Source organism: Populus alba, chromosome 16, assembly GCF_005239225.2.
Source record: "Populus alba chromosome 16, ASM523922v2, whole genome shotgun sequence".
NCBI lineage: Eukaryota > Viridiplantae > Streptophyta > Magnoliopsida > Malpighiales > Salicaceae > Populus > Populus alba.
This window is the reverse complement of record NC_133299.1, coordinates 2,215,248-2,241,413: the sequence shown is the minus strand read 5'-3', so window position 1 is coordinate 2,241,413 and position 26,166 is coordinate 2,215,248. Positions and strand designations below refer to the sequence as shown.

At 34.6% G+C, this 26,166-nt stretch overlaps 1 protein-coding gene and 2 pseudogenes across 1 annotated transcript; 1 reads left to right on the top strand and 2 right to left on the bottom strand.

Moving 5' to 3' along the window:
* Positions 1-2,837: 2,837 nt before the first annotated feature.
* LOC118033203 (ubiquitin carboxyl-terminal hydrolase 5-like) lies at positions 2,838-10,621 on the top strand (annotated as a pseudogene).
* A 2,201-nt stretch (positions 10,622-12,822) lies between these two features.
* On the bottom strand, positions 12,823-14,832 carry LOC118033202 (cytochrome P450 CYP94D108-like; annotated as a pseudogene).
* Positions 13,067-25,136, bottom strand: LOC118033111 (cytochrome P450 CYP94D108). Its single transcript, XM_073405221.1, has 2 exons — positions 23,523-25,136; positions 13,067-13,243 (listed from the first exon to the last, which is right to left on the bottom strand). The coding sequence occupies exon 1, from the start codon at positions 25,031-25,033 to the stop codon at positions 23,534-23,536; it is 1,500 nt and encodes a 499-aa protein (XP_073261322.1). The 5' UTR covers positions 25,034-25,136; the 3' UTR covers positions 13,067-13,243; positions 23,523-23,533.
* Between the last annotated feature and the right edge of the window lie 1,030 nt (positions 25,137-26,166).

Below are 26,166 nucleotides of genomic sequence, written 5' to 3'. Positions count from 1 at the left end.
GCCTTTTCACTTTGCAGGTGGCTTGATAAAGCAGCAGTAGAGAAGTATGGTGAGGCAACAGATTCCAGTGCACCAAATCTGTGGAAGCTAGCTACCGTGCCATCGAGTAGAGGAGCTAAAATCCTTTCTCAGATTGCTTCCAGTTTGGGCAGCTGGGATTTTACTTGTCACTGCAAATTCACACAGTAGCAGCTTCAATACACAACAGGCTCGCACCATGGATCGTCGGCTGTCGAATTCCTTCCCAAATTCCTCCTGCTAGTATGTCCTTCTTTGGCATCATGACGTGATCATAGGGCTTGTTCTTTACGAAGCCTCTTCGTGCCTTGTGCGTAGATTCACAAGAAATTCTGCAGGCATCACATACCTACAAAGAATGGGCATAGGGCTACTCTTCAACATTCTCTTTTCCGTTGTTGCTGCATTGGTTGAGAAAAAGAGAAGAACAGTTGCAGAAAATCATAACTTAGTGGATAACCTAAAGCCACCGTTCCTATAAGTGTATTCTGGCTGGTTCCTCAGCTTTCCTCCATGGAATGTCAGAAGTCTTCATGGCTGTTGGACAGTTAGAATTTCTATATGATCAATCACCAGAAAGCATGAGAAGTATTGCCTTGGGATTGTTTTGGATAGCAAGTTCTGTTGGAGATTACTTGGGCACATTGATGGTGTCACTGATTCATGAGCACACAGGACACAAGAACAATTGGTTACCTGACAGGAACCTGAACAAAGGAAAGCTGGACTATTATTATTGGCTTGTAACTGGTATCCAAGCTGTAAATTTTTGTGTATTTTGTGGTTTGTGCTTGGTGTTACACTTGCAAGCCCTTGGAAGAGGTCATGGAAGAAGATTCAGTTTTCAGTTAAGAAAAAATGAGAATGAAAATAAAATAATCAATCTTCTTTTCAAATTTCTTGGTACTCTTTTGTGGTTTAATTTTCTTAAATGTTACGCATTTGGGCTCAATAGGGGTGTTTTTATATTGGGCCTAATGGATATATTTTTTAGCAATACTATATGTTGGGCTTTTTATCAAACTTTCATAAAAAACTAAGAGGTTCATTTAGAGTTACCATTCAAATTTGAAAACCCATTTAGACATCCGAAACCTCCCTTAATGGTTTAAATTATGGTGTATCCTGGCTTCTTTGTTTGCTGAAAAGTAGTTTTTTTTAGAAAATAAATTCTGGAAAAAGTAAATTACAGTAAGTATTTTTTGATATTTGGTAGTGTAATGAAAATGAGTTGGAACATTTCCAGTGTTTGGTTATGTCATGAAAAATAGGCTGGAAAATAACTTATTAATTTTTATTTTTCTCTCAGAAGTTTATTAAAATAATGAGGAACAAATCTTACAAATTAAAAAGTTGAATTAAGAATGAAATTGAAAAAATATATAATTTCATAAATTTATCCTCAAATAAAATAAATAATAATCAAAAATAATAGAGATAATATAAAATTAAAAAAAAAATGAAAGATGAAGAAATTAAATAATAATAATCAACATTTCATAAATTATTTCAAATAAATAAGTAACATCAAAAGAATGAGGACCAAATTTGATAGATAAAAAATTTCAATAAAAATATGATAAGGAAAAGCAAATAACAATTATAAAAATAAAGACCAAAGTTAATATAAAAATAAAATTTTAAGAGATGAAATTGAAATAAATATTTAAAACAAAATATATATAGCAATCAAAAGTTTGAGGATTAAATTTATATATAATAAGCAAATAATGACATTTCTAAATTTTTCATAACTTTCCGGAAAGTGTTTCCCCCAAATTTTTCAGGAAAACCCTTTCCTGAAAACCAAGCTAAATTTTTCTTTTATTGGAAAGTGTTTTCCATTGACCAACTTTCTTACTGGCAAACAAACACAAGAAAGTTTGGAAAAGTGATTTCCTGGAAACCACTTTTCGGAAAAACAAACACAACTAAAGGGAAAACACTTTTCTGAAAACCAAGTCAAATTTTTCTTTGACTGAAATTGACTGGAAAATATATTCTATTGACCGGAAAGTATTTCCGTTGACTAGAAAAGTGTTTTCCGTTGACGCAACTTTTCTAATGACAAACAACACAAGAAAGTTTGGAAATGGTTTTTCGGAAAATTACTTTCCGGGAAACAAACATGGCTAAGTTTTCCATGTTTTTATTTTTAGTTTTAAAAAAAGTTATTATTTTTTATTTTTTTTATTAAATTAATATTTTTAATATTTTCAGGATTAAATTTTAAAATATAAAATTTTACCCTCCACTCATTCAAACTTATTCTATAAATTCATTTATTAATTTGAAATTTAGCTCAATGATCATTACTCATTAATTCAAGATATTAGAAAAACTCTATTTTTTTTTTATGATTTTGTTTTAAGTGGTTTTTTTTTTTTTAACATACTTAGGTTCATTGGTACCATTTTTTGAAACTAGTCGATTTCGAATGAGTTTTATAACAAGGTTCTAATAAAATCGAAACCTCTTCATCGTCCATCCCTAAATGCTGGCTTTTCACATGAATCAAAACGATGTCAGCTGCATTTGATCGGGTGTAAAATACTGCTCGTAAACCATCCACTCTAAAAAACGACCCATTTAGAACAAAACTAAAACCATTTAGATATCCAAACAAGTTTTCTAACAACCTTAAAAAATGAATTATCAAGGGTTTAGCTGAGATATTACACTAAAACCACCTGATTTTTTTCTCCATCCCTGTTTGGTTTCCGAGAAAACACCAAACAAAATTCAGGAAAACCAAAACAAAAGAGAAAATTTCAACAAAATCTGTAGATCAGGAAAAGAATCACTTCTCTTCTTCTCTGATGACGGAGGTGAGGGTGGCGTGCAAAACAGTAGCGGCGGTGCACGTGACACCAGAAGAAGAGAGGGTTTTGATTAGAGACATTGCGATTACTTCAGAATCTAAGAGTAAAGAAGGCGATAGCTTTTATTTAATCAGCTCAATACGGTAACCATTAATTTCTTCTTTATTTTTTTCTTTTCCTCTGTGTGGGTTTTTCGTGGTCGAAAGGTTCGTGACTCAAAAATTCAAAGTTTTTGTTTTTAGAGTGAAAGTTGAAGTCTATTTGAGGTTTTTCCTTTTCTTTTGCTCTCATGGTCTGATTTTTTAGAGTGTTAACAAGTTTTTAATAGTAAAAATGCAAAGTGGGTTTGTTTTAGTTTTGATTTTTTCTACTGGTTAAGAAAGGTTTTTTAGTTGTCTTGAAATCTTTAAGAAATTGCAAATCTCAATTCTTGTTTCCTAGAATTAAGAGACAATTATTGTTCAGTTCAAGTGGGACTAAGGTAATTTATCTCAAGCAATTTCTGTTCATTGATGTGTGTGTGGTAGAGAATGGAAGTTATTATTATTATTATTATTTCTTATTTGAGAATGAGCTGTTAAAATTTTAAATAATAATTTTGGGTTTGAATATTTTTTTTTTGCTGGTTTAATAATAGAGTGGTGGCAACATTGGATTGATTATGTGAACCAAGACCAGACAAATGTTACTAATGATGGGGTATCTATGTTAGAGAATTGTTCATAACAGTTAGGCTCTCAAAAAGGCTGCTAGTATTGTAATTCTGATTTGATATATGATGTGAATTCGGTAGGAGTCTAATGTTGGCATTGAGATTCATGATACTTTATTAGAAGGCGTGATTATGTATTGCTTCCGAAGAAGGTTTTGGAACCAGTTGTATTCATGGTGAGTTGTTTTATGAAACTGGTGGAAGAATAGAATTTATGACGTTACTTTCTCAATTATTTAGCTTTTCTTTTTTGCATTTTTTACACAAGGACGGTGGTTAATAATCTTAAATTTTGGTAGGTTTTTATGCTCAATACCAATATTCAATAGCTACTTCCAACATGATATAGAGACATAGGTAGGAGTTTTTCCTTTATTGTGCCTTCTCGTCTTTCACAAGGACAATAAGGGATTGCTAAAATTATAATCTTTGAATGGGGGAATGGCTCTTATAAAAGTGGATGGTATTGTTGGGTACAGGTATGGAGGTGGTCCAGCATTGTCACGGAAGTAATCAAGTTCAAGGTCCTTTCTTCAAACAGAGTTTGCTGTAGAAGGTTATATCCTCTCCGTCTTCAGCTACTCGGTTTGCCGAGGGTGATCATTGGCAGTAAGAATTTAGCAAGAAGGTATAATTGAATCTGTCATGAATTGCTACTTTATTGAGCAGCTTATTTTGTTGTAACTTTTGACGCCAGGGACATGGTTTGATGACCTCAATTTTTAGCATTGACTTAAATAAAATCTCAAACTCTTTAACCTCTTAGTAACTTGAGAATTTTTCGCAATCAGTATTGAGTGTGTTTGAGAAAATAAGCTAATCATTACACTTCCCTAACACTGCTCCTAAAATCTGCCAACAAAATTGCGCTCTCTCCATCAATTATCATCAATGACACAACCTCAACAGCTACCATGCTGATTTTTGCAGCCATAATTGGCATAAATCTGAAAGTGTGAAATTGCATCTCTTGTTCACCAATAAATTGCAGTTTCAACCACGAGTTATTAAAACTAACCAGTAACAGGGGCCGCTGTATCAGCTCTAAAATGGTGTTTTAGAATCTGAATACTACAATTTGAGTGGTGATAGTATTAAAGTTTCAACTGTAAGTTTCCATTTTATGAAATGTTCTCCAAAGTATATCTTGTGTTTTGCTCATAAAAAACTGAATCATTTTTGCAGGAGTGACAGTTGGAGAGCTTCACAAAAGAGCTTGTGAGATATTTTTTATCTGAACTTAGAGCAGGCAAGGCTTGAAAATATACCTCAGTATTTATTTTTATATTTTTGAATATAGATTGAAAGTTTTAGTTTAAAATACGTTGAAGGCACATTCCTCATGATTCAAGTTTTTCTTATCAATTTAGTAATTTTTTTACAGGTAGCATTGTGGGATTACTATGGCACACGTAGAACATGCTCTGATGAATGACATGGATAAAACACTTGATTGATCGATGCCAATTACAGATGGATAGGAAATGTAAGTCTTTTTGTACTGTGCCATGGTGTGTAAATGCATGTTACTTTCTTGTTTTAAATTTGAATTTTCTTTTGTTTTATAATGGTATAAAAAAACAGATTCTGGTGGAGGTTTCATGACATTGCCAATTGGTAACTGCATTGAGTCGTTTTATAAGATCTGCTCAGGATCAATGGACCAACTGGTGAAGGACGCTAGTTTCCTTTTCATTTAGAAGCCTTCTAAGTCAAGCGCTTATCAAGGAGTTTGACCAGGAGCGAGTTTTATCTGCAAGCAAGGGTGCTTCTAGAGGCTGGCAGTGCAGAGCTATGCTCAAGTCCAAATCTGACATCCCAGGGTCAAAATCTGATATATCATGGGTAGGCGAGCTGGATAAATGCAATATGGGACCAGTAAGCTGTTTACTACACGTACTAAAGGGGGTCTTTCTGGGTGGCTTGATTGGGTTGCAGAATCCTAGGGAACACATGCTTTATGAATGTGCAATTACAATGTTCTTGTTCACACATCAGAGTTTGCCGAATATTTTCCTGAGAGGAGATTATCATCAAAGAGATATAATTGGAAAACCACTGGGTATGGTGGTAAGTTTGATTATTGATTGAACAATATATAATTATGCTGTATTTTTTTCAAGTATGATTTTGAAACACTTGCTGATGAAAAGGTACACTGGATATAGCTAAAATTCTCTTGGGTTTTGAGCTTATTCGATTTCATCTACAATGATTTTTGGTCTTGGAAGTGTCTTTTGTTGACAAATATTCAGTTTCTTTCAATGCATGGAAGATTCTAACTTCAGATGTTGATTGAGGGACAATTTTTTGTTTGAGATCGATATAACTGTCTTTTTTTTGGAAGTACAATTTATTTTTTCTTTCTCAGGTCTTGTTTTACATTTATTATTCTTTCTTGAGTTTGTATAATCAGATCTTTTGTGGCACTGGATTTGTAGTTTTGGTAGTTTATGTCAGGTATAAAACTGATAAAACCTTTCATTTGGTTACCTGTTCACAAGTAGAGCTTGTAATTGATGCTGATGATCAGGTCAAGCTGTTGTTAGGTGTCATTTCTTAATTGGGTTTCAAAAGATCTCACACTAGGATTTTTGAATTCATTATATGTTATTAATTTAAATTGCAGAATTCTTGAATGAAATTACTTCAAGCCCCTTTCAACTTGATCAGTTGCAGCAAACATAGAATGTTTTTAAGCATACAAACTACTCTTTAAATTACTTAACGGCATTATGAAGGGAAATCATATGTTTTCACTCAAAATTTTGTACGTGTATGTGCACTGCATCTACAAGAATAAGGTTTGAAGTTCTTTGTCCAGCCAAGATCTTAGTGTTTGAGCAGTATTTTTATTTGCATAAATTTTGATGTTCTGAGTCCTTGTTTTTTGATTGTCCAGTAACACTTTTCTGGCTTGCTGAAGATATTTGCACATCAATGATAATATAAAAGGCGATTTTAAAGCTGTAAGGATTCACCCTGGATTGAATTCTTTTTTTCTTGGCCTTTTCTACACATTGGAAATGAACCTGGAGAGAGCACATTCCTTTACATGTTGATATGGCTGCTGGCCTTACCTTGGAAATGAGTTGCAGGCCAATCAATAGACTCTAGGACCGAATCTTGAGATGTGAAGTTCATCTATCACTAAGAATGACTGAATGAAAAATATTATAACAGATGGATCATATTTGGAGTGATTTTAAAACTGATGGAAGTTTCATTTGAGGCTATATTAAGTATTGTACAGTCATTGTTTCAACTTTTCTGTTTATATTCTGTTGAATTGAGTTTAGCAATTTTGGTAGGGGTGAGCTTGCTCTTGCATTTGGTGAGGTTACTGTGTTCGAAGGCTATGGGCACCTGGGCGAACAGCAATTGCTCCTCGACAATTTAAAATGAAGTTGGCTCGATTTGCACCTCAATTTAGTGGCTATAATCAGCGCGATTCTCAGGTTCTCAAGGGCAACAAACTTTTCACTAATGGTCCTGTGCTGTTGCATTTTGTATGGAATATGTGCAGTTTGTATAAGCTAAGTGGTCTGTATTGATTGCAGGAGCTTTTAAGTTCTTTATGATGGTCTTCATGAAGATCTGAATCGTGTTAAACATAAGCCATATAAAAAGTCAAAAAGAATGGGCTGATGGTCGCCCAGATGAAGAAGTTGCTGATGAATATTGGGCAAGTCATATTGCTCGTAATGATTCTATATATGTTGAATCGTGTGTGCCAGGTGCGCAGATTATAAATGATCATTCAAGCTTGCTTACAATCAAATCTTCATTTTTTGGGTCTTGGATGATGAACTGACTTCAGACATATTTAGGAAAAATGATGTTGGATGGTTGCAAAACTAAAAACACACTTGCCTACCGCCCACCACTCAGGCACTCCAAAAAACAGTGCATGTTTTTTCATTATGAAATAGTTTTGATAACCCTGAAACCAAAGTTGGGAAAACTAGTGATTAGGAGTTATGGAAAGTACTTTAGAGTACAAAGGTTTTTATTTAAACATGACTAAAATGGACTGCATGTCTTGTAATCCTAGCAAACAACATGAATGGATTTCTGGTGTTAGCTTGATTTAAGTAAGAGGTGCTTCAGTGTGGTGAAATGAAGAAACATTACGGATATAATGGGTGTATTATGCAAGCATGGATCCTGGTTGGTTGAAAGGTGTTTTCTGTATCATTGTGGTGAGGCCTGTAGCTTGATTCTTGATATGGTAATGTAATGCTTCATGGTGAAGAAGCAATTTGTTATGAAATATACAAGCAGGAAATATCAAGATGAATGTTTGAAATGGTCAACTAAGAGGTGATTGCAATTTGTAGGAAGAGTGAGAATATTAGATAATATGCCAAGGCAACCCTCATTGAAATAGGTTAAGACAGGCCATATGAGGATGCACTGGTGCAGAAGAGTTATTGCATATGGTGTCATTCCAAAATCCACAAGATCCAACCTTTATTAAATTTGTGGAATTCTTTGACATGAAACTTGATATTCTTGCTTCATATTAAGGATGTGCTGATTGTTTATGCTTATATTGTTGACACATTAACCCAAAAGTGCTGTCATTCCACTGTTTTTGTAGTTCTGTATTTGTGCTAAAATTGTTGACTATTTCACTGTTCACAGGGCCAATACAAGTCGACTTTGGTTTGCCCAGTGCAATAAAATCTCTGTTTACATTTGATCCTTTCATGTACCTCTCTTTGCCACTTCAATTCCACCACTACACGTTCTATATGACAGTTACGGTTTTTACATGTGATGGAAGTGCCTTGCCATTTGCTTGCACAGTGACTGTTCCGAAAACAGGGACGATGCAGGGACTTGATCAATGCACTTAGCTGTGCTTGTTCCTTGAAGAATAGCGAAGAGCTTAAACTTGCTGAGGTTATGACATTGACTGTTGTCACTCATGTTCATAAACTTATGGATGTGCAATTCCTTGGCTTGACCTATTTGAACATGTTGTTCACAGGTAGGAACCATTTATTTCAAAGGTTCTAGATGACCCCTTAATATCCCTTCTCTCCACGATTAAAGATGATGACCACCTAGCTGCCTACAAGATAGCGAAGTCGCTAAAGAAAACAACTTCTGCTTAGGTTGATTCATCGCTGTGCAAGAACAGTATGTATTATCTTATTTGGGTATTCATACCTTTTGCACCAATTATTGCCTTTGTTAGTTTGGAATGCAACTGTTACATTACATAGCTTTATATTTTATCTGTTTTGTACATGCACCTGTACTTATTCTGTATGTCGGATCTCTTATTTATTTTTGGCTGACAGGGAAACAGGTGATACAAAGGCTGCACAGAAGTTTGAAACCCTTTGGAACGCCTCTTGTCTCTTTGATCTTACATGATGATGTAATTACAAGAAGGTGATATACAGAAAGTAGGTTCACACTATGCTCTCACCTTTGTTGAGATCTGAAAGTTTGAGAACAAGCTGACATTCCTGAGCCTTGCTCGTCATTGGCGGCATCAGATATGTGCCACAACAGCAGCTCTGATGAAGCATGTACCAACCCTGTATCAGATTCAATGAACAAGGATAGTAGCGGTTCCAGGGCAGTAACATTATTCAAACTACCGCTTCAGTTGGTTGAGGAAAGTAATGCATGCATTGATCTGTCCGTGGGAGAAGACAAACAATTAAATTATCTCAACATCAACATCAATGTTGGTAATATGTTGATTGGTCACAGGAGCTCTTAGAAAAGTATGACATTCATTATTTGGAAAACTTGCCTGAAGTGTTCAAGTATGGACCTGTGAATAAGAAAGCTCGTACTTGAACCTCTCTCCTTGTACACCTGTCTAGAAGGTTTTCTGCGGTGAAGAGCCTTTGGTGCCTGAAGATATGTGGTTAGTGTCTATTCTTCCCTAACATACAATTTTTAATTCCAATGCAGGCCAATCCTTAGTGGATAATATCTTTGGCTGGCATTTTCCTTGTGCATTTGGATGTCATAGAATTATTTACCCTTCAATGTTGAAGGGAAAGGAGTTGCGCTAAAAGATTAGTGTGAATAAATCTGACACAGGTACTGCCCAAAATGTAAGGAGCGGAGGCAAGCAAGTAAAAAGCTTGACTTATGGAGGCTTCACAGAAGTGTTAGTCATCCATTTGAAGAGGTTTTCCTATAGCAGATCAATGAAGCATAAACTAGAAACTTTGGTCAACTTTCCTATCCGTGACTTTGATTTGACAAATTACATAGCCAACAAGAACAACACTCAACGTTCAACTCTATGAGCTATAACGCATTGACCAACCATTATGGTGGCATGGGAAGTGGGCACTACACTGCACATATAAGGTGAGCATAGAAGGAACTGACAATAGGTGCATAGTTTAGAAGATTGGTGTGCAGCTCATATTATTGGCTAGTATTGACAGTTGATGGACATTTTTGGATTTTTGCATGGATAACTATATACATGACCATGTATATAGGTGGTTCCCAGTAAATTATTCTTCGTTAAAGCTAAAGAAAGGTTTGAATAGTTGGTTACTCAATTGTTTGGAGTTAAATAAAATGTTTGGGCATTGAGAACCTTTCTACAACTCATTCATGTGTTTGATAAGTTAAGTCTGTTCTTGTCTTTATTTTTTGTGATAGCAGGTTTAGAAGCTACAGCTTGTTGAACATTACTATATGTTCAATTTTAGCTTCTAGATCTGATATTGGGGCAGTGGGCTATCCATAGATTGGTTCATTTCTTGAACTTAGTTTATACCTGTGTTGTGCAGCTTCTGGATGAGAACAGGTGGTACAACTTTGATGACGCTCACATATCACCAATAAATGAAGAAGATGTGAAGTCAGCTGCTGCGTATGTTCTCTTTTATCGAAGGGTGAAGACAGGTGATGCCATTAGCAATGGAGAAAATTCTAATACTGGTCATAACAATGGTTTATGTGGTTTGGGTGCAAAATACAACTTAAAGCACGCCTTTTGTAATTGAATTCCCATATTTTTAGATAGACATTCTAAAGTTTTTGAAGTTCTTAAATGGTATCTTCCATTGGAAAAATATCAAGTCATTGCTCAATGTGATCATGTAGGTAAGCAATAGTACCTAATATGTGGGTGAAGTTGATTAAGGACGATCCTGATACTGAGAGTGCTTTGCTTACTAGACAAGGAGCTGAAGGTGGGCAACTAAATTCATTTAAATGGCTTATTACCCCCCCATACCCACTGAATCCACTGCAATCAGATATTTTGTTTGAGGTGGGCCCTGAACTTACTACTGTCTCAGATGGATGAGAAGTAGAGAATGTTTGCCGTTTCTAGTTAATAACACCCAGGATGGCACTGGCCTTTATTTTATTATTTTTTTTTGAGCGAATGGGGGCTTTCCTTTTCAGTCTATACTGAAGCACAATTCGACTTTTAAAAGTGAATTGCCAGTGGATGAAATATCTTATCTCATTTTCAACCAAAATAACTCTGAAACAGAAACAAGGGGAGGACCAAGAAGGGATAAATAGAATTAGAAGGTCAACATGGCATTCTCAAAGTTTTAAACTATGACATTTTCTAGGTTTTAAGAATAATCAGGGGTAATAATAAGTCACTTAGTGTTTTACCATGCAACACTTAGGGCAATTGCTATAAAACTATAGCATGCTAGGTAAACTATGCTTGATGTCAACACCTAAGGAGACATAAAACCTGGATTTCCATTTTTTGACAAAGGCACTCGGGGTTAATGGGATTCTAATCATAAAAAGCTAGAACTTGAAATTTTGTATCTATAACTTATTTTTTGGTCATCTCCATATTTGTTGAATCACCAGCAGTCCATAATCTGAATCTCTATGGGTTACAAAATTATCTTTTGAGATCATTTGGGTGGATCCACTACTCAGTTGTTTTTTTTACTTGGATTCCCACATCCACTGCTTCATACCCATCATGTATTTATTTATACTCTTGTCCTTAACAATGAATTTTGTGTTAACAGTTAAAGCTGTTTCAGTTTAATATAGAAATTTTCTGATCATGATGGGTATTGCAGATTCCTAGGCTTTATTCTGTGTTTAACACAAATACTGGTCATGGAGGCATTGAAGTGCACCAAGTGGCAAAGCTAACTCTAAACGGGAGATGTCCTTGCTGGTTCTGAAGGTAAGGGCACCCAACAATTGATAGTTATGTATATCACCAAGCTTTCTGGACTTCAGTTTTGTAGACTAATTAAAAGGTCGCAAAAATAGGTCTAGGACAACTCGATTTTTCTGTAGAAAACAGTTAGCATACACCCTGTCATTGTGGGGGGAAAAGTACCCGGACGTTCTCTTTCATTCCGAGGATGTCTGATTTAGCTGCTATAATTTCTGCTATTCTCGCCAAACCTGTCTTGTTTCTTAAAGTGTTCATCAAGACAGGTTTGTGTAAAAAGTTAAGGCTGCAATATTATCATGCATTGTCTGCTTGTTTTTTTCGATGGTTATTTATATCTACCGAATCCTCTTAACTTACGATTTTTCATGGAGCTTTATGATTTTGTTGCATAAATTCACATTCGAATTGGAAAACCTCATCTACAGAGATGAATCCTCAACTTGAACGTTCATCACTTTTTAAGGGTAGATTGCTCAAGTAGAATTTGTATGCAAATGTTTGCGAAGAAAATAAGAGAAAAACAAAACTAACCTCAAATCATGAATCTGGAAATGGGAATCTGAAAGAAAGTATTTGAAGTGTGTTGTTGAGTAACTTGTTATGGGCAGGTATGAGTCATTTGTCATCCGAAGCTTGCAAATAGTTTGGTTCCAAAAGGAAGATATAAATGATCTCGTTATCATCATCTTTAATCATCCATGATGTATCATATCAATAACCTGTTCAACAATGACATTTTGCTGTGCCATTTAAGAAATGGAATCATTGACGCTATAGAACCGATATCTGCAGTATCAAAGTTAAAACACGCATCTTTGATTAAGACCCATCTGTGAAGGATTTTTTACCCATTTAATTTCGCTATAGACGATTGCATTGTTATTAACAAATGATATGATTAATCGATGAGGAAAGTATAGTTGACACTTAACTGTGTGAGGCAAAGTTATTAAACATCTAAGTTTCATGAGGGTTGGAAGAATTTATCAAAGTCATTTAAAAAAAAAAATGTAAAACAGTTAAAATAATATTGTTTTTGAAATTTTTTTTTTCAAGTTAAATCAAGTTTTATAAGGATATCAAAATCGTGAATTTTGACTTATTGGATCTAAAAAAATTCAAATTTGGTTTGATTTTTTCTAAAAAAGCATGGCCTTGGCTAGTGGACATCATGATGGGTGACTAGTTTTTGTTTTTTTATTTGTTTCTCAAGTAGACTTTAAATCTTGAGATCTTTTCAAAGAGAATTACATTAATGATAATTACATTATCGTTCATTAGCAGCCGCAGCCCTCCTCTTGTTGCATGAGTCCAACATGGAGTGAGTTTAGATATCATATAAAAACATCCAACAACAAATATAAATTCATCAGATTTGTATGGGTTATAATTAAAGCATAAACACCATGAAAGGGAAAACAAACGAGCATAGGACTCGCTGCCAGTGCAAATTGACCCAAATACTAGCTTGCCATGAAGCTGGTTAAGATTATTAATCATGCATGGAGAGATTTTGTTGAGCTCAACCTCATTTCCACTCATCTTTCCCGTCACCTTAACCTGCAATCCACCTTTCATCCTTAGTGTCAAGGACAACAAATGCTCCGGGCACTTTTCCTTGTTCTGCACATTCAATCTCAAATCGCTCATCACTGATGCAGCAATGGATTTCATCTGGATATAGGCCATGTCTTTCCCTAGACACATTCTTGGCCCAGCATGGAATACAGGAAACTTGAATGGACTCTCTTGCCTGTATATTCCATTCTCTAGCCATCTTTCAGGAACAAAATCGCGGCAATTCTTGCCCCAGATACTCTCCATCCTTCCCATGGCGTACGTGTGATATGTTACAAAACCATTTCTTTCCCACAAATGTACCGTCTGGCAGTACATCATCATCACTTTGGCAAGCTTTTGTATCCCACTGGCACTGGTGGATACAATCTTAATGCCTCTGAAATAGCTGCCTGCAAAATAATGCATGTCTCGGAGCTCTTCAAAACTGTAAGTATCACCGAGATTTTTTTCCGTTGCTTGACCGAATCGTTTCAAGCTCCTTTAATATGTTCCGTTCTACATCCGGGTTTAATGATAGTAGCCAAAAGAACCAACTCAAAGCAGAGGATGTCGTGTCCCGGCCTGCCAGAATAAAGCTTATGACAATATCTCTGAGAAATTCAGTTGAATCCTCATCCTTCCTATAAACCGTGATAGCAAATCTTCATCATTCTTTTCTTTTTTTTTGCTCAATTCTAGACCGTATCATCTCGTCCGCAAATTCATGGACAATTTTTAACTGATTCTCTCAATGTTTTCTCTGTCCCAACATTGAAAAATCTGTTAATTTTCCAAAAAACTGGAAGAACATACATGAATCTCCCAGAGCTAAGTGTGGCAGCATCTTCAACGCACGCATAAACTCACCACCACTGGTCCCATCACCGCCAAGACAAGCAGGATCAACATTAAAAGCCACTTTACATATATTATCAATGCAAACCTTTCCAATATGTCTTGCAAATCCAACACCTGCTTTGTTTTCGAAGCTTTGGCAAGAATGGGAACTAACCTTGTCGAAATTTCAACCTCAACATTCTCCATGACAAAATTTCGGAGTGACTTTGTATTGAACTCATAGCTAGCAGTTTTCCTCTGGACTCTCCATAGCTCTCCATCCGAGTTAAAGATTCCTCTACCGAGGAAGTCTTCAAGAAGGTTGATAAACCGGTCTCCTTTCGGGTAGTTCTCAAAGTTCGTCTTGAGAATATACTCAACATTCAAAGGGTTTGCAGTGATGATGCCATGGACTTTGCCAGGACGGTGAAAGACAGCAGAGTTGGTGGGGCAATGACTGAGTGTTTCTGTAGTCCACTCAAGGAACCGGTGTCGATTTCTTAAGAATTCCGGTAAGGCCCCTACTATGGGATAAGCCTTGAAGCCCTTGTTGGCAGGTTTCTTCTTTGAAGGGAATAGAGCGTAGAGGTAACAATAGAGCGAAAGAAAGAAAAGTATCAGCAGAATTTGAAGTGACAAGGCTTCCATGGTTAGAAAAAGGGAGAGTGAATGCGGCAGCAACAGATTTTCAAGAAGACGTATGAGTTGTGGTGGGTGGTCGCTTACTACCAACTTGAAGATAAGTGCTCGATGATAGGCTTTATTAAAGCATCTCGAGATACTATTTGGAAAATCTAAATTGGTAATATAAATTTTTTTTAAAGCGTAGATATAGTTTTTATTTATTTATATACATTCTAATTGTAAAAAAGTTATTTAGGAAAGTTAGTTATATTTTAAATATATTTTGATATTTAACTATTTTTAAAAACATGATATAATTTAATTGACTTAATAAATTTATAAATAATCTCAATAATTCTCAATCAATTTAATATTAAAAAATAAATTAAATTAAATTAATTAAATAAATAAAAAACAAAAAAGACTCATGTCAATTTAAATAAACTTACTAAATCTATGATACTAGTCATAAGATATAAAGTTTCGAAGCTTTCACAATAGTAATTGTGCTTCCTTAGATGTGGTTTTGAATATATATATTATATATATATATATATATATCTTATCAAGAATCAACATCAACCTATGAAAATATCAAAGAAGCAAGATATATATGGATGGTTAGTGGACACGAAAGGAAAGAGGTATGCTTCCAATTGTGTGTCCTTAATTTATTTCTATCGATTTAACTTTTGAAACCACCATTTGTTGTTCAGCACGTGTGTTCCAGGTTTGAACTTTTCTCACAATTGAAGTTGACAGTAATTGTACAAGGATGCGGATGAATTGCCAACCAAAAATCAAATCTCAATCCACTATTTTAATTTGTTGCTCATATTTTTATATATTTTATATTTTTTTATATATAAATTTTTTAACTTAAAATTTATATAGATTCACACTACATTATGATGAAATTTGAATTCATAGCCATCTAGTTAACAAAGCTTTCGATATCAAATCAAATAATTATTTGAACTTAAAAATAAAAATATAAACTGCTAGATGAAGTTTCAGAATATAATATATATTATTTTTTAAATAAAAATAAAGGAACTTGTTAAGATTTGATATGAATGTCAAAGAACCATCTCTTAAACTATTAGATGAGGTCTCAAGATTTGATATGATATAATTTTTTATCAAATAAATAGAAATGATGAGATTTAAACTCATGATAGTTTTATCATCAAAGCTGTAATACCATGTCAAAGAACCGTATTAACTTAATATCTTAAACTATTAGATAAAATCCTAAAATATAATTTATATTATTTTCTAACACAATAACATATATTAGTGTCTTAATTTTAAGTTTATATTTCATATAGACTATCAAGTTTCAGTCTTTTCGTAATAATATATAATTACAAACATGCATGCATGATTATAATTAAAATCCCTTTATAAATGGTAAAGATTTTGCTATCCAAAATACCTTAAAAGACTTGAATTGCAAGCAAATCGCAAAATGAATCGCTTGCTATATCCTTAAAAACTGACGAGATGCGATTTATTCGTGATTTTATGCTAGAGAAGTAATGCAGTCGGAAGAGAGTTTATTAAAAACTCAAAATCATCAATATTAAAAATATCATAATTATTGAGAGATATTTAAAATATTTTATTTTTATTTTATACTTATCAAAAACTATTACAATTTTTTATATAGAAAAAAAAATATAAAGTTCTATTAATACTGAATAGAAAAATAAAAATAGAAAGAAATTATATCCTTCAAATAAAAAACCAGAAAAACCTAATAATATTAAATAGAAAAATAAAAACATTTGAAAAATAAAATTTGTAAGCTAAAAATAACTAAAATATTTTTTCCCCAAAAAATTTTAAATTTTTAAATTAAAAAAAACTCGTTATCGAGTTCAGATATCAATTAAAAACTCTCCTCTACCATAAACAATTTTTTGATGTACAAGCCGCTTCGATCATGGATCTCTGATATCCTTGAGAAGATCTGTTGAGAATGAGAACAAGAAAATAAAGAACTCAAACACAAGACTGGATTGAATAATCTCATTCTTTATTAAATAACAATGGCTATTACATAGCCTTACACGAATAACTAACTAAAATAGCTAAAAAACAGCTCACGTCTATAACAACATGGTAGGTGCATCAAGAAAGAGTTAAAATAAAAAATTCCTAAAGAAGGTGTGAAAGCTGTGAATAACTTCCTAAAGACGAGGGCCGACGCGCACCACCAGTTTGTAAGTATGCTTCACCGAGCTTCGGAAGTACTGAGCCGGCGCTTAAGGTTCTGTCGTTTTTTTTTTTCAACTTTTACTTTTTGTTCTTTCTGAGTTTTTCCTTTTCTGAGAAGTAGGGTTAGCTGTATTCATATGTCTTGTATGGCTCTTCTGGTGTCGATATTCGTGTTAATTTTCATGCATACTCTCACTTATATGGAGCTTAAAGTTTTTGGATTCATCTGCTTGTTTCCAAAGATTAAAAAAAAAAAAAAACATGATAAATAATTTTCTACATTCTATCTCTGGTGATGACAACTTATGGTGTTTTTTGATTATTTTTTTCTTTGACGGATTTTATGGTGTTTTGGAGTTTAATAGGTTTTCTAGAATCTCAATTTCAAGCTGCATCTTCTTACCCTATATGAGCTTTTCATGGCTATAGATCAAGTCTAATAATAATCGTGCAATCTCATTTCTGATATTTATTTATATAGCCTTATTCACTGTCTCTCTTTCTCCTCAGTTTCACCCCTCTTGGAAAAAAATGAGGGACTAAAAGGCAACAAATATACAATTGGAGGACTAAAACAAAGACTGAAAACATCATAAAATAAAGTTACTATTTAGTCCTTAAAAGTAAAAAAACAACAAAATTACTATCGAATGAACATGGCTATGTTTTTGTATGAACCGTGCTCAATAAACAGTGTAGTGTGTGTGAACATTAATATAATCAATAATGACTGGAACATAACCATCTAGGTGGTGGCTCAGTGGTTAGAATTTGAGACCAAAAGATTTGCTCCCTTTTTAGTCTCAGGTTTGAGCCATGTGGTTGCTCATATGATGGCTATTGAAGACTTACATGGTCGTTAACTTCAGAGCTCGTGGGATTAGTCGATATGCACGCAAGCTGGCCTGAATATCCACGTTAAACTAAAAAAAAAAAAAAACAATAACCATCTAGGTGGTGGCTCAGTGGTTAGAATTTGAGACCAAAAGATTTGCTCCATTTTTAGTCTCAGGTTTGAGCCCTGTGGTTGCTCATATGATGGCTATTGGAGGCTTACATGGTTGTTAACTTCAAGGCTCGTGGGATTAGTCGATATGCACGCAAGCTGGCCTGAACATCCACGTTAAACTCAAAAAAAAAAAAAAAATAACCATCTAGGTGGTGGCTCAGTGGTTAGAATTTGAGACTAAAAGATTTGCTCCATTTTTAGTCTCAGGTTTGAGCTCTGTGGTTGCTCATATGATGGCTATTGGAGGCTTACATGGTCGTTAACTTCAGGGCTCGTGGGATTAGTCGATATGCACGCAAGTTGGCCTGAACATCCACGTTAAACTAAAAAAAAAAAACAATGACCGGAACATTAACTGTAAATTCACATTCTCTTTTAATATATTAGTTAATCTTCACATCATTATTTATCAAATATCATAAACATTTTTTTTTTATGTAAAATGGACTATTATCCTATGATATTCAATTGTTATAAGAAAATTGATAGACATGGGCCCGAAAATTAAACTGTATTGTTTTGTCAAAAATAATTTTGTCATAACCTAATTTTTGCATAAATATTAAAAAAATAAATTTAGTTGAGAATTGGGTTAAGACAACACAAATTCAAAGTTCAAGGTTGAAATTTTTAAAATTTAAGAGTCAATTGGTCAGAAATTGAAGAATTAATTAACTTTAAGAATTTAATTAAAATTTAGATTAGTTTAATTAATGAAATCATGAGCTTAATTAAATAATTGATGAGTTTGAAGACTTAATTAAACTTTGATTTAATTAATTAAAGGAATCAGGGGTTCAATTGAAGAAACACCAAAGTTTGGAGCTCATACAAAGAAAAATTGCTAGAAAATTAAAGTTCAAGGACCGAATTGAATAGTCCAGAAACTTAGGACTGTTATGTAAATGGTGCTATAACTCAGAGATTCAATTGAATTTAATCAAAGGGCATAATTAGAAATCAATTATTACTGATTAAGATCCTAATTGTTAAGTTTAAACTGTTTAGGGACCAAATTGAAAAACAGCCATCCCCGAGGACACAACGGCGTCGTTTTGGGAAGCATTGTTCATCGTTACGTTTTGCGCGGACGAAAACCAGTTCAACAGAGAAATCCAGCAAATCAAGGCCACGATACCCACGATGCCACCCACAATCACTCGCCTCCACGATATCCGCCATGGCTGGAAGCAGGAACCCAAGACCTTCTATGGCTTTATAAAAGCCAGAGAAAGGCCTCACAAAAAGGGGGAACGAGCAGAAGAAACCGGAGAAAGACCTTAGCAACAAAGAAGGGACTGGAAGAAGTCCAGAGCTAACAAACAAAGCATAAATACATAGTAAAAAAGGGCACAAATTCACAGAGAGAAGGAGAAAAGGGAGGAGCAACACAGAGAAGAGTCAGCCTTGTTATTGTCCTCGTCCCTGCAGAAGAAGAAGAACCCGAAGTCAGTAATAAAAAACTCAGAGAAAGCTGGCATCTCCATTACCTTCCTCAAGAACTGAGAAGAAGAGAGAACAGCGGACACAGCAGCAGAGAACATGAACAGAAGAGGAAAGCAGAGGAGAGTAGAGAGTAAGTAAAAAAACCAGCAAACAGAAAAACAAGAACAGAGGGGGAAGAGACTGAGAGGAGTAGGAAGGGAGAGTTCTCCGGGAGTGCTCGAATTGTTGCTGTCGCCTGCATCTTCGAATCGCCAGGTAAGGCTTTCCATATATCTTCGTTTCTGCATTTCGATTGTAAGAAAAAAACAGGGGCGAAGGTAATTTAATTACCTTCGCCCTGTGCAGCGCACGCGTGGTTTGAACCACGCGTGCCTGCAGCCCAGCCCCAAAAAATATATGCTGGGCTGGGTTGGACACAGCCCAGCCGAAAAAAATATAAATAAATAAATAGAAAAATAAAACACAGAAAAATTAAAAATTAAAAAATGTGCATGCATGAATAAAAAATATTGTAAATTTATTGGTTTATTCACTGATGTCAAAGTCGAGAATAAAAATACCGGTTTAAATTTATATCATTTTTATTCATTGTATTTTATTTTATTTGGGTAGAAAAAAAAATATGTGCATGCGTAAAAATAAATTTATTTATTCACTGGCATTAGAGTCGAAAATACAAAAATATGGATCTAATTTATTTTATAGCTATGTGATATTTACCAACGCCAGAGTTAGAATTATCCGTAGTTGAATATTCACTAGCGCCAGATATAGGAATATTGCAAGAAAACCATTAGAGCATAAACCAATAAATATTTAGCAATTTAAGACAAAACAAGCAATGCAGTCTGCCTCAGACAGAACGTAAAATGAGTGATAATATCTTCCTTTTTACGTAACCAGTCCCGTACCATAGAATCTCTATTGACCAGTTAGGGTTTCTAGTGACCATAATACTAGGTGGCGACTCCTTAAACAAAACATTTCTCCTATAAGAACCAGATGCTAGAAATCCGTTCTTTTTCCATAATCTAGAGAATTTTTAAGGCCGCCGCTATGTCGGGTGCGACAAATTTCATCATATATTATTTCACCATTTATTTTTATTTTTTTTTGTGTTATCTACCCAATTATCCCATCTACAAATATTTGCCTTTGTATTTTAGTGTAAGTTACTAGTCATTTAACCTGCGCTTAGCTACGGGTTATAATTAAAAAAAATACACTAAATATGTTGGTTGCTTCAATATGTTTTTTTGCATAAAAAACTAAAGCATAAATTGAAAAGCCTATACAAGCAAGATCAAGATATTTCATAATATAAAAATGAGATATCCATCCAACAGCGGCAAACCTTGGCATTGGGGCTATCATACCTTGAGTGCTCAGGCCAGACCCGCGTATCTAGCTGCAGAACTAGGCGAGCGAGTCTGCAAGCCTGCGCGCCTGGGTTGCAGGCCCACGCACCTAAGGCCTACAGAACCACACACTGGATGCAGACCCACACGCCTGGGTCTCTTCTGACCTGTACCTAGGGTCTACAAAACCTCTGAGGAATTGCAGACCCGTGCCGCTGGCTTACAAACCTCCTTACAAAGAAGGAATATATATATATATATATATATATATTATTGTTATTGTTATTATTATCATTAATAATTTTTTTTTTAAAAAATTATTACTATATAAATAATCATAAAATTTTAATATTATGATTTGTATTCTAAATAGTATTATTTTTATTATAATTAAAAGTATTAATATTAAAAATATGTAATATGCTAAAAGAGCTCAGTGCCTCTTTTATTATTTACCTAGACACAAAGCACTGTGGATTGTAGCAGTGTAATGATAGAGCTGCTCTTGCCACAGAGAGTTGCAAAGATGGCAGAAGGAGGGTGGAGTAGAGTTATTTTTTCGACAGAGCTACTCTTGCTATAAAGAGTTGCAAAGACGGTAGGGCGAGGGTAGAGTTATTTTCTCATTGGAATTCATTTGACATTGAAATGATGGTTTGAGAAAAAACAGTCAGTGCAAATTTTGGTAGGGCATGATGAGGCTGCAGACACCTGGCACTGAGGCTGCCATGCCCTGGGCGTTAGGGCTAGCCTCGCGCGCCTGGCTATAGACCCATACGAGCAGGTTTGCAAGCCCGCATGCCCGGGTCTGCAGACCTGCGTGCTAAATGCAAACCCACACGTTTGGGTCTCTTCTAATATGTGTCTGGGGTCTACAGACCCCCCAAGAGGTTGCAAACGTAGACCCGTGCGGTTGGGTTTACATACCTTATAAAGAAGAAAAATGAAAAAAAAAATATTATTATATTGATTATAATTAATATTATTAATATAATTGTCGCATTTGTGCAGCATCGCGGTGATCGTCCACTCTCATGTATATGTTGGGTAATCAGGGAAATAGGGTAGATAAGGAATTCTTGTCTTTTATTCGTGAAAAGTGGGAATGCGAGTCGCCATCTACTATTTTAGTCATTAGAAACCCTAACTAGTCTCAGGGATCGGGTACACGGTCTGGTGACGTAAATGGAATGTATTAGCACCTCAAATATGCTTTATCTAAGATAAGTTGCATAGTAAGTTTTATAAAAATAAATAGCACTGAACTTTCAAAATTGACTTTCTCAGAACTTGGTTGATCTGAAACTCTGTTTTTACAACAATTCTCTTCAACCAGGAACTAATAATAAAAAAACTATACAACTTTGTTATTTTGAGATTCCGATCTAGCAGTCTTCTAAATTATGTCTTTGGTTGGGTTAACCTGGAATCTCATATAGCGATTCCCTTTAACCAAAAACTAAAATTGTTCCTCCTAATTGCAAGGTTTGAACTTTCTTCTTCTTTTTTTCTTTTAAGAATTTTTTAATGGTAGGGTTTTTCTCATTTTTCTTTCAATGTTAAGATAATGTTAGTAGTTCAATCAACTTGAGATCTCATCTGACGATCTCCTTTAACCAGAACCAAAGTCGGTGTGTAACTTGATCAACCTAAAATCTCATCTAATGACTCCCTTTAACAAAAGCTAAATTCCATGTATGGTTGAGTTAACCTGAGATCCCATCTAGCGATCTTCTTTAATCAGAATCAAAATTTTATGTGCAGCTCGGTCAATCTAAAATCCCATCTGGCAATTCACTTTGACGAAAGCTCAAATTTGTGTTGTAGTTGGGTTAACCAATATCCCATCTGACAATCTTCTTTAACCAAAGTCTATTTGTGTGTAGCTCGGTTAACCTTAAATCTTTTCTGGCGATTTCCTTTAACCAAAGCTGAATTTCATGTATGGTTGAGTTAACATGAGATCCCTTCTAGTGATCTCCTTTAACCGGAACCAAAATTCTATGTGTGGTTGGGTTGACCTGCGATCTCTTGTGGCAACCTTCTTTAACCAGAACCAAAGTTGGTGTGCAACTCGATCAACATGAAATCTCTTCTAGTGACTCTCTTTAACCAAAATTGAAATCTGTGTTGGTTTGGTTAACTTGAGAACCATTCTGGCTACCTCATTTAATCAAAATCAAAATTCCATGTGAAACTATAATATTTTTCTTGAATTAATTAAAATTAAGTAGATATCTTATTCACTTTCTTTCTTTATATATATCAAGTGTATTATAATTATAATGTCCTTTTTTTAAAGTTAAATTAAGTTTTAGTAAGGATACTGTATTGGGAATTTAACTTATTGGATAAAAAAAAAAATGATTTAATTTTTTTTTATAAAAAAAACATGGCCTTCTTGGCTAGTGGTAGTGGACATGATTTGATTTTTGTTTGTTCATTTGTTTCTCAAGTAGACGTTAAATCTTGAGATCTTTTTAAAGAGAATTACATTAATGATAATTACATGCAACCTCCTCTTGTTGCATGAGTCCAACATGGAGTGAGTTTCCATATCATATAAAAACATCCAGCAATAAATATAAATTCAGCAAATTTGTATGGGTATAAAGCATAAACACCATGAAACAGAAAACAAACGACCATAGGACTAGCTGCCAGTGCAATTGACCCAAATACCAGCTTGCCGTGAAGCTAGCTAGTTAACATTATTAATCATGCATGGAGAGATTTTGTCGAGCCCAACCTCATTTCCACTCATCTTCCCGTCACCTTAACCTGCAATCCACCTTTCATCCTCAGTGTCAAGGACAACAAATGCTCCGGGCACTTTTCCTTGTTCTGCACATCAATCTCAAATCGCTCAATCACTGATGCTGCAATGGATTTCATCTGGATATAGGCCATGTCTTTCCCCAGACACATTCTTGGCCCAGCATGGAATACAGGAAACTTGAATGGACTCTCTTGCCTGTATCTTCCATTCTCTAGCCATCTTTCAGGAACAAAATCGCGGCAGTTCTTGCCCCAGATACTCTCCATCCTTCCCATGGCATACGTGTGATATGTTACAAACCATTTCTTTCCCACAAATGTACCGTCTGGCAGTACATCATCACTTTGGCAAGCTTTTGTATCCACCGGCACTGGTGGATACAATCTTAGTGTCTCTGAAATAGCTGCCTGCAAATAATGCATGTCTCGGAGCTCTTCAAAACTGTAAGTATCACCGAGGTTTTTTCCGTTGCTTGACCGAATCGTTTCAAGCTCCTTTAATATGTTCCGTTCTACATCCGGGTTTACCGATAGTAGCCAAAAGAACCAACTCAAAGCAGAGGATGTCGTGTCCCGGCCTGCCAGAATAAAGCTTATGACAATATCTCTGAGAAATTCAGTTGAATCCTCATCCTTCCCTATAAACCGTGATAGCAAATCTTCTTCATTCTTTTCGTTTTTTTGCTCAATTCTAGACCGTATCATCTCATCCGCAAATTCATGGACAATTTTAACTGATTCTCTCAATGTTTTCTCTGTCCCAACATTGAAAAATCTGTTAATTTTCCAAAAAACTGGAAGAACATACATGAATCTCCCAGAGCTAAGTGTGGCAGCATCTTCAAACGCACGCATAAACTCACCACCACTGGTCCCATCACCGCCAAGACAAGCAGGATCAACATTAAAAGCCACTTTACATATATTATCAAATGCAAACCTTTCCAATATGTCTTGCAAATCCAACACCTGCTTTGTTTTCGAAGCTTTGGCAAGAATGGGAACTAACCTTGTCGAAATTTCAACCTCAACATTCTCCATGACAAAATTTCGGAGTGACTTTGTATTGAACTCATAGCTAGCAGTTTTCCTCTGGACTCTCCATAGCTCTCCATCCGAGTTAAAGATTCCTCTACCGAGGAAGTCTTCAAGAAGGTTGATAAACCAGTCTCCTTTCGGGAAGTTCTCAAAGTTCGTCTTGAGAATATACTCAACATTCAAAGGGTTTGCAGTGATGATGCCATGGACTTTGCCAGGACGGTGAAAGACAGCAGTGTTGGTGGGGCAATGACTGAGTGTTTCTGTAGTCCACTCAAGGAAACGGTGTCGATTTCTTAAGAATTCCGGTAAGGCCCCTACTATGGGATAAGCCTTGAAGCCCTTGTTGGCAGGTTTCTTCTTTGAAGGGAATAGAGCGTAGAGGTAAAAATAGAGCGAAAGAAAGAACAGTATCAGCAGAATTTGAAGTGACAAGGCTTCCATGGTTAGAAAAGGGAGAGTGAATGCGGCAGCAACAGATTTTCAAGAAGACGTATGAGTTGTGGTGGGTGGTCGCTTACTAGCAACTTGAAGATATGTGCTCGATGATAGGCTTTATTAAAGCATCTCGATCGAGATACTATTTGGAAAATCTAAATTGGTAATATAATTTTTTTTAAAGTGTAGATATAGTTTTTATTTATTTATATACATTCTAATTGTAAAAAAGTTATCTAGGAAAGTTACTTATATTTTAATATATTTGATACTTAACTATTTTAAAAACATGATATAATCTAATTGACTTAATAAGTTTATAAATAATTCAAATAATTCTCCATCAATTTAATATTAAAAATAAAATAAAAAATTAATTAATTTAAAAAACAAAAAAGACTCATGTCAATTTAAATGAAACTAATACAGGTCATAAGATATAAAGTTTTGAAGCTTTCACACTAGGAATTGTGCTTCCTTAGATGTGGTTATATATATATATATATATATATATATATATATATATATCAAGAATCGACACCAACCTATGAAAATATCAAAGAAGCAAGATATATATGGATGGTTAGTGGACACGAAAGGAAAGAGGTATGCTTCCATTTGTGTGTCCTTAAATTTATTTCGTAAGAGTTTTCTATCGATTTAGCTTTGGAAACCACCATTTGTTGTTCAGCACGTGTGTTTCCAGGTTTTGAGCTTTTCTCACAATTGAAGTTGACAGTATTGTATAGGGATGCGGATGAATTGCCAACCAAAAACCAAATCTCAATCCACTATTTTAATTTGTTGCTCCTATTTTATATATTTTATATTATTTTTTTAATATATTTTTTTAAAATATAATTTTTTTTAACTTGAAATTTATATAGATTCACACTACATTACTTATATTACGGTGAAATTTAAATTCATAATCATCTAGTTAACAAGTCTTTTGATATCATATCAAATAATTATTTAAACCTAAAAATAAAAATAAAACTGCTAGATAAAGTTTCAGAATATAATTTACATTATTTTTTTTTAATAAAAATAAGAAACTTGTTAAGATTTGATATAAATATCAAAAAATCATCTCAATCAAATAGCTTAAGCTATTAAATGAGGTCACAATATTTAAT

What these genes read in the sequence shown, in the direction of transcription:
- LOC118033111 (XM_073405221.1), bottom strand. Translation starts at nt 25,033, where the DNA reads ATGGAAGCCTTGTCACTTCAAATTCTGCTGATACTGTTCTTTCTTTCG.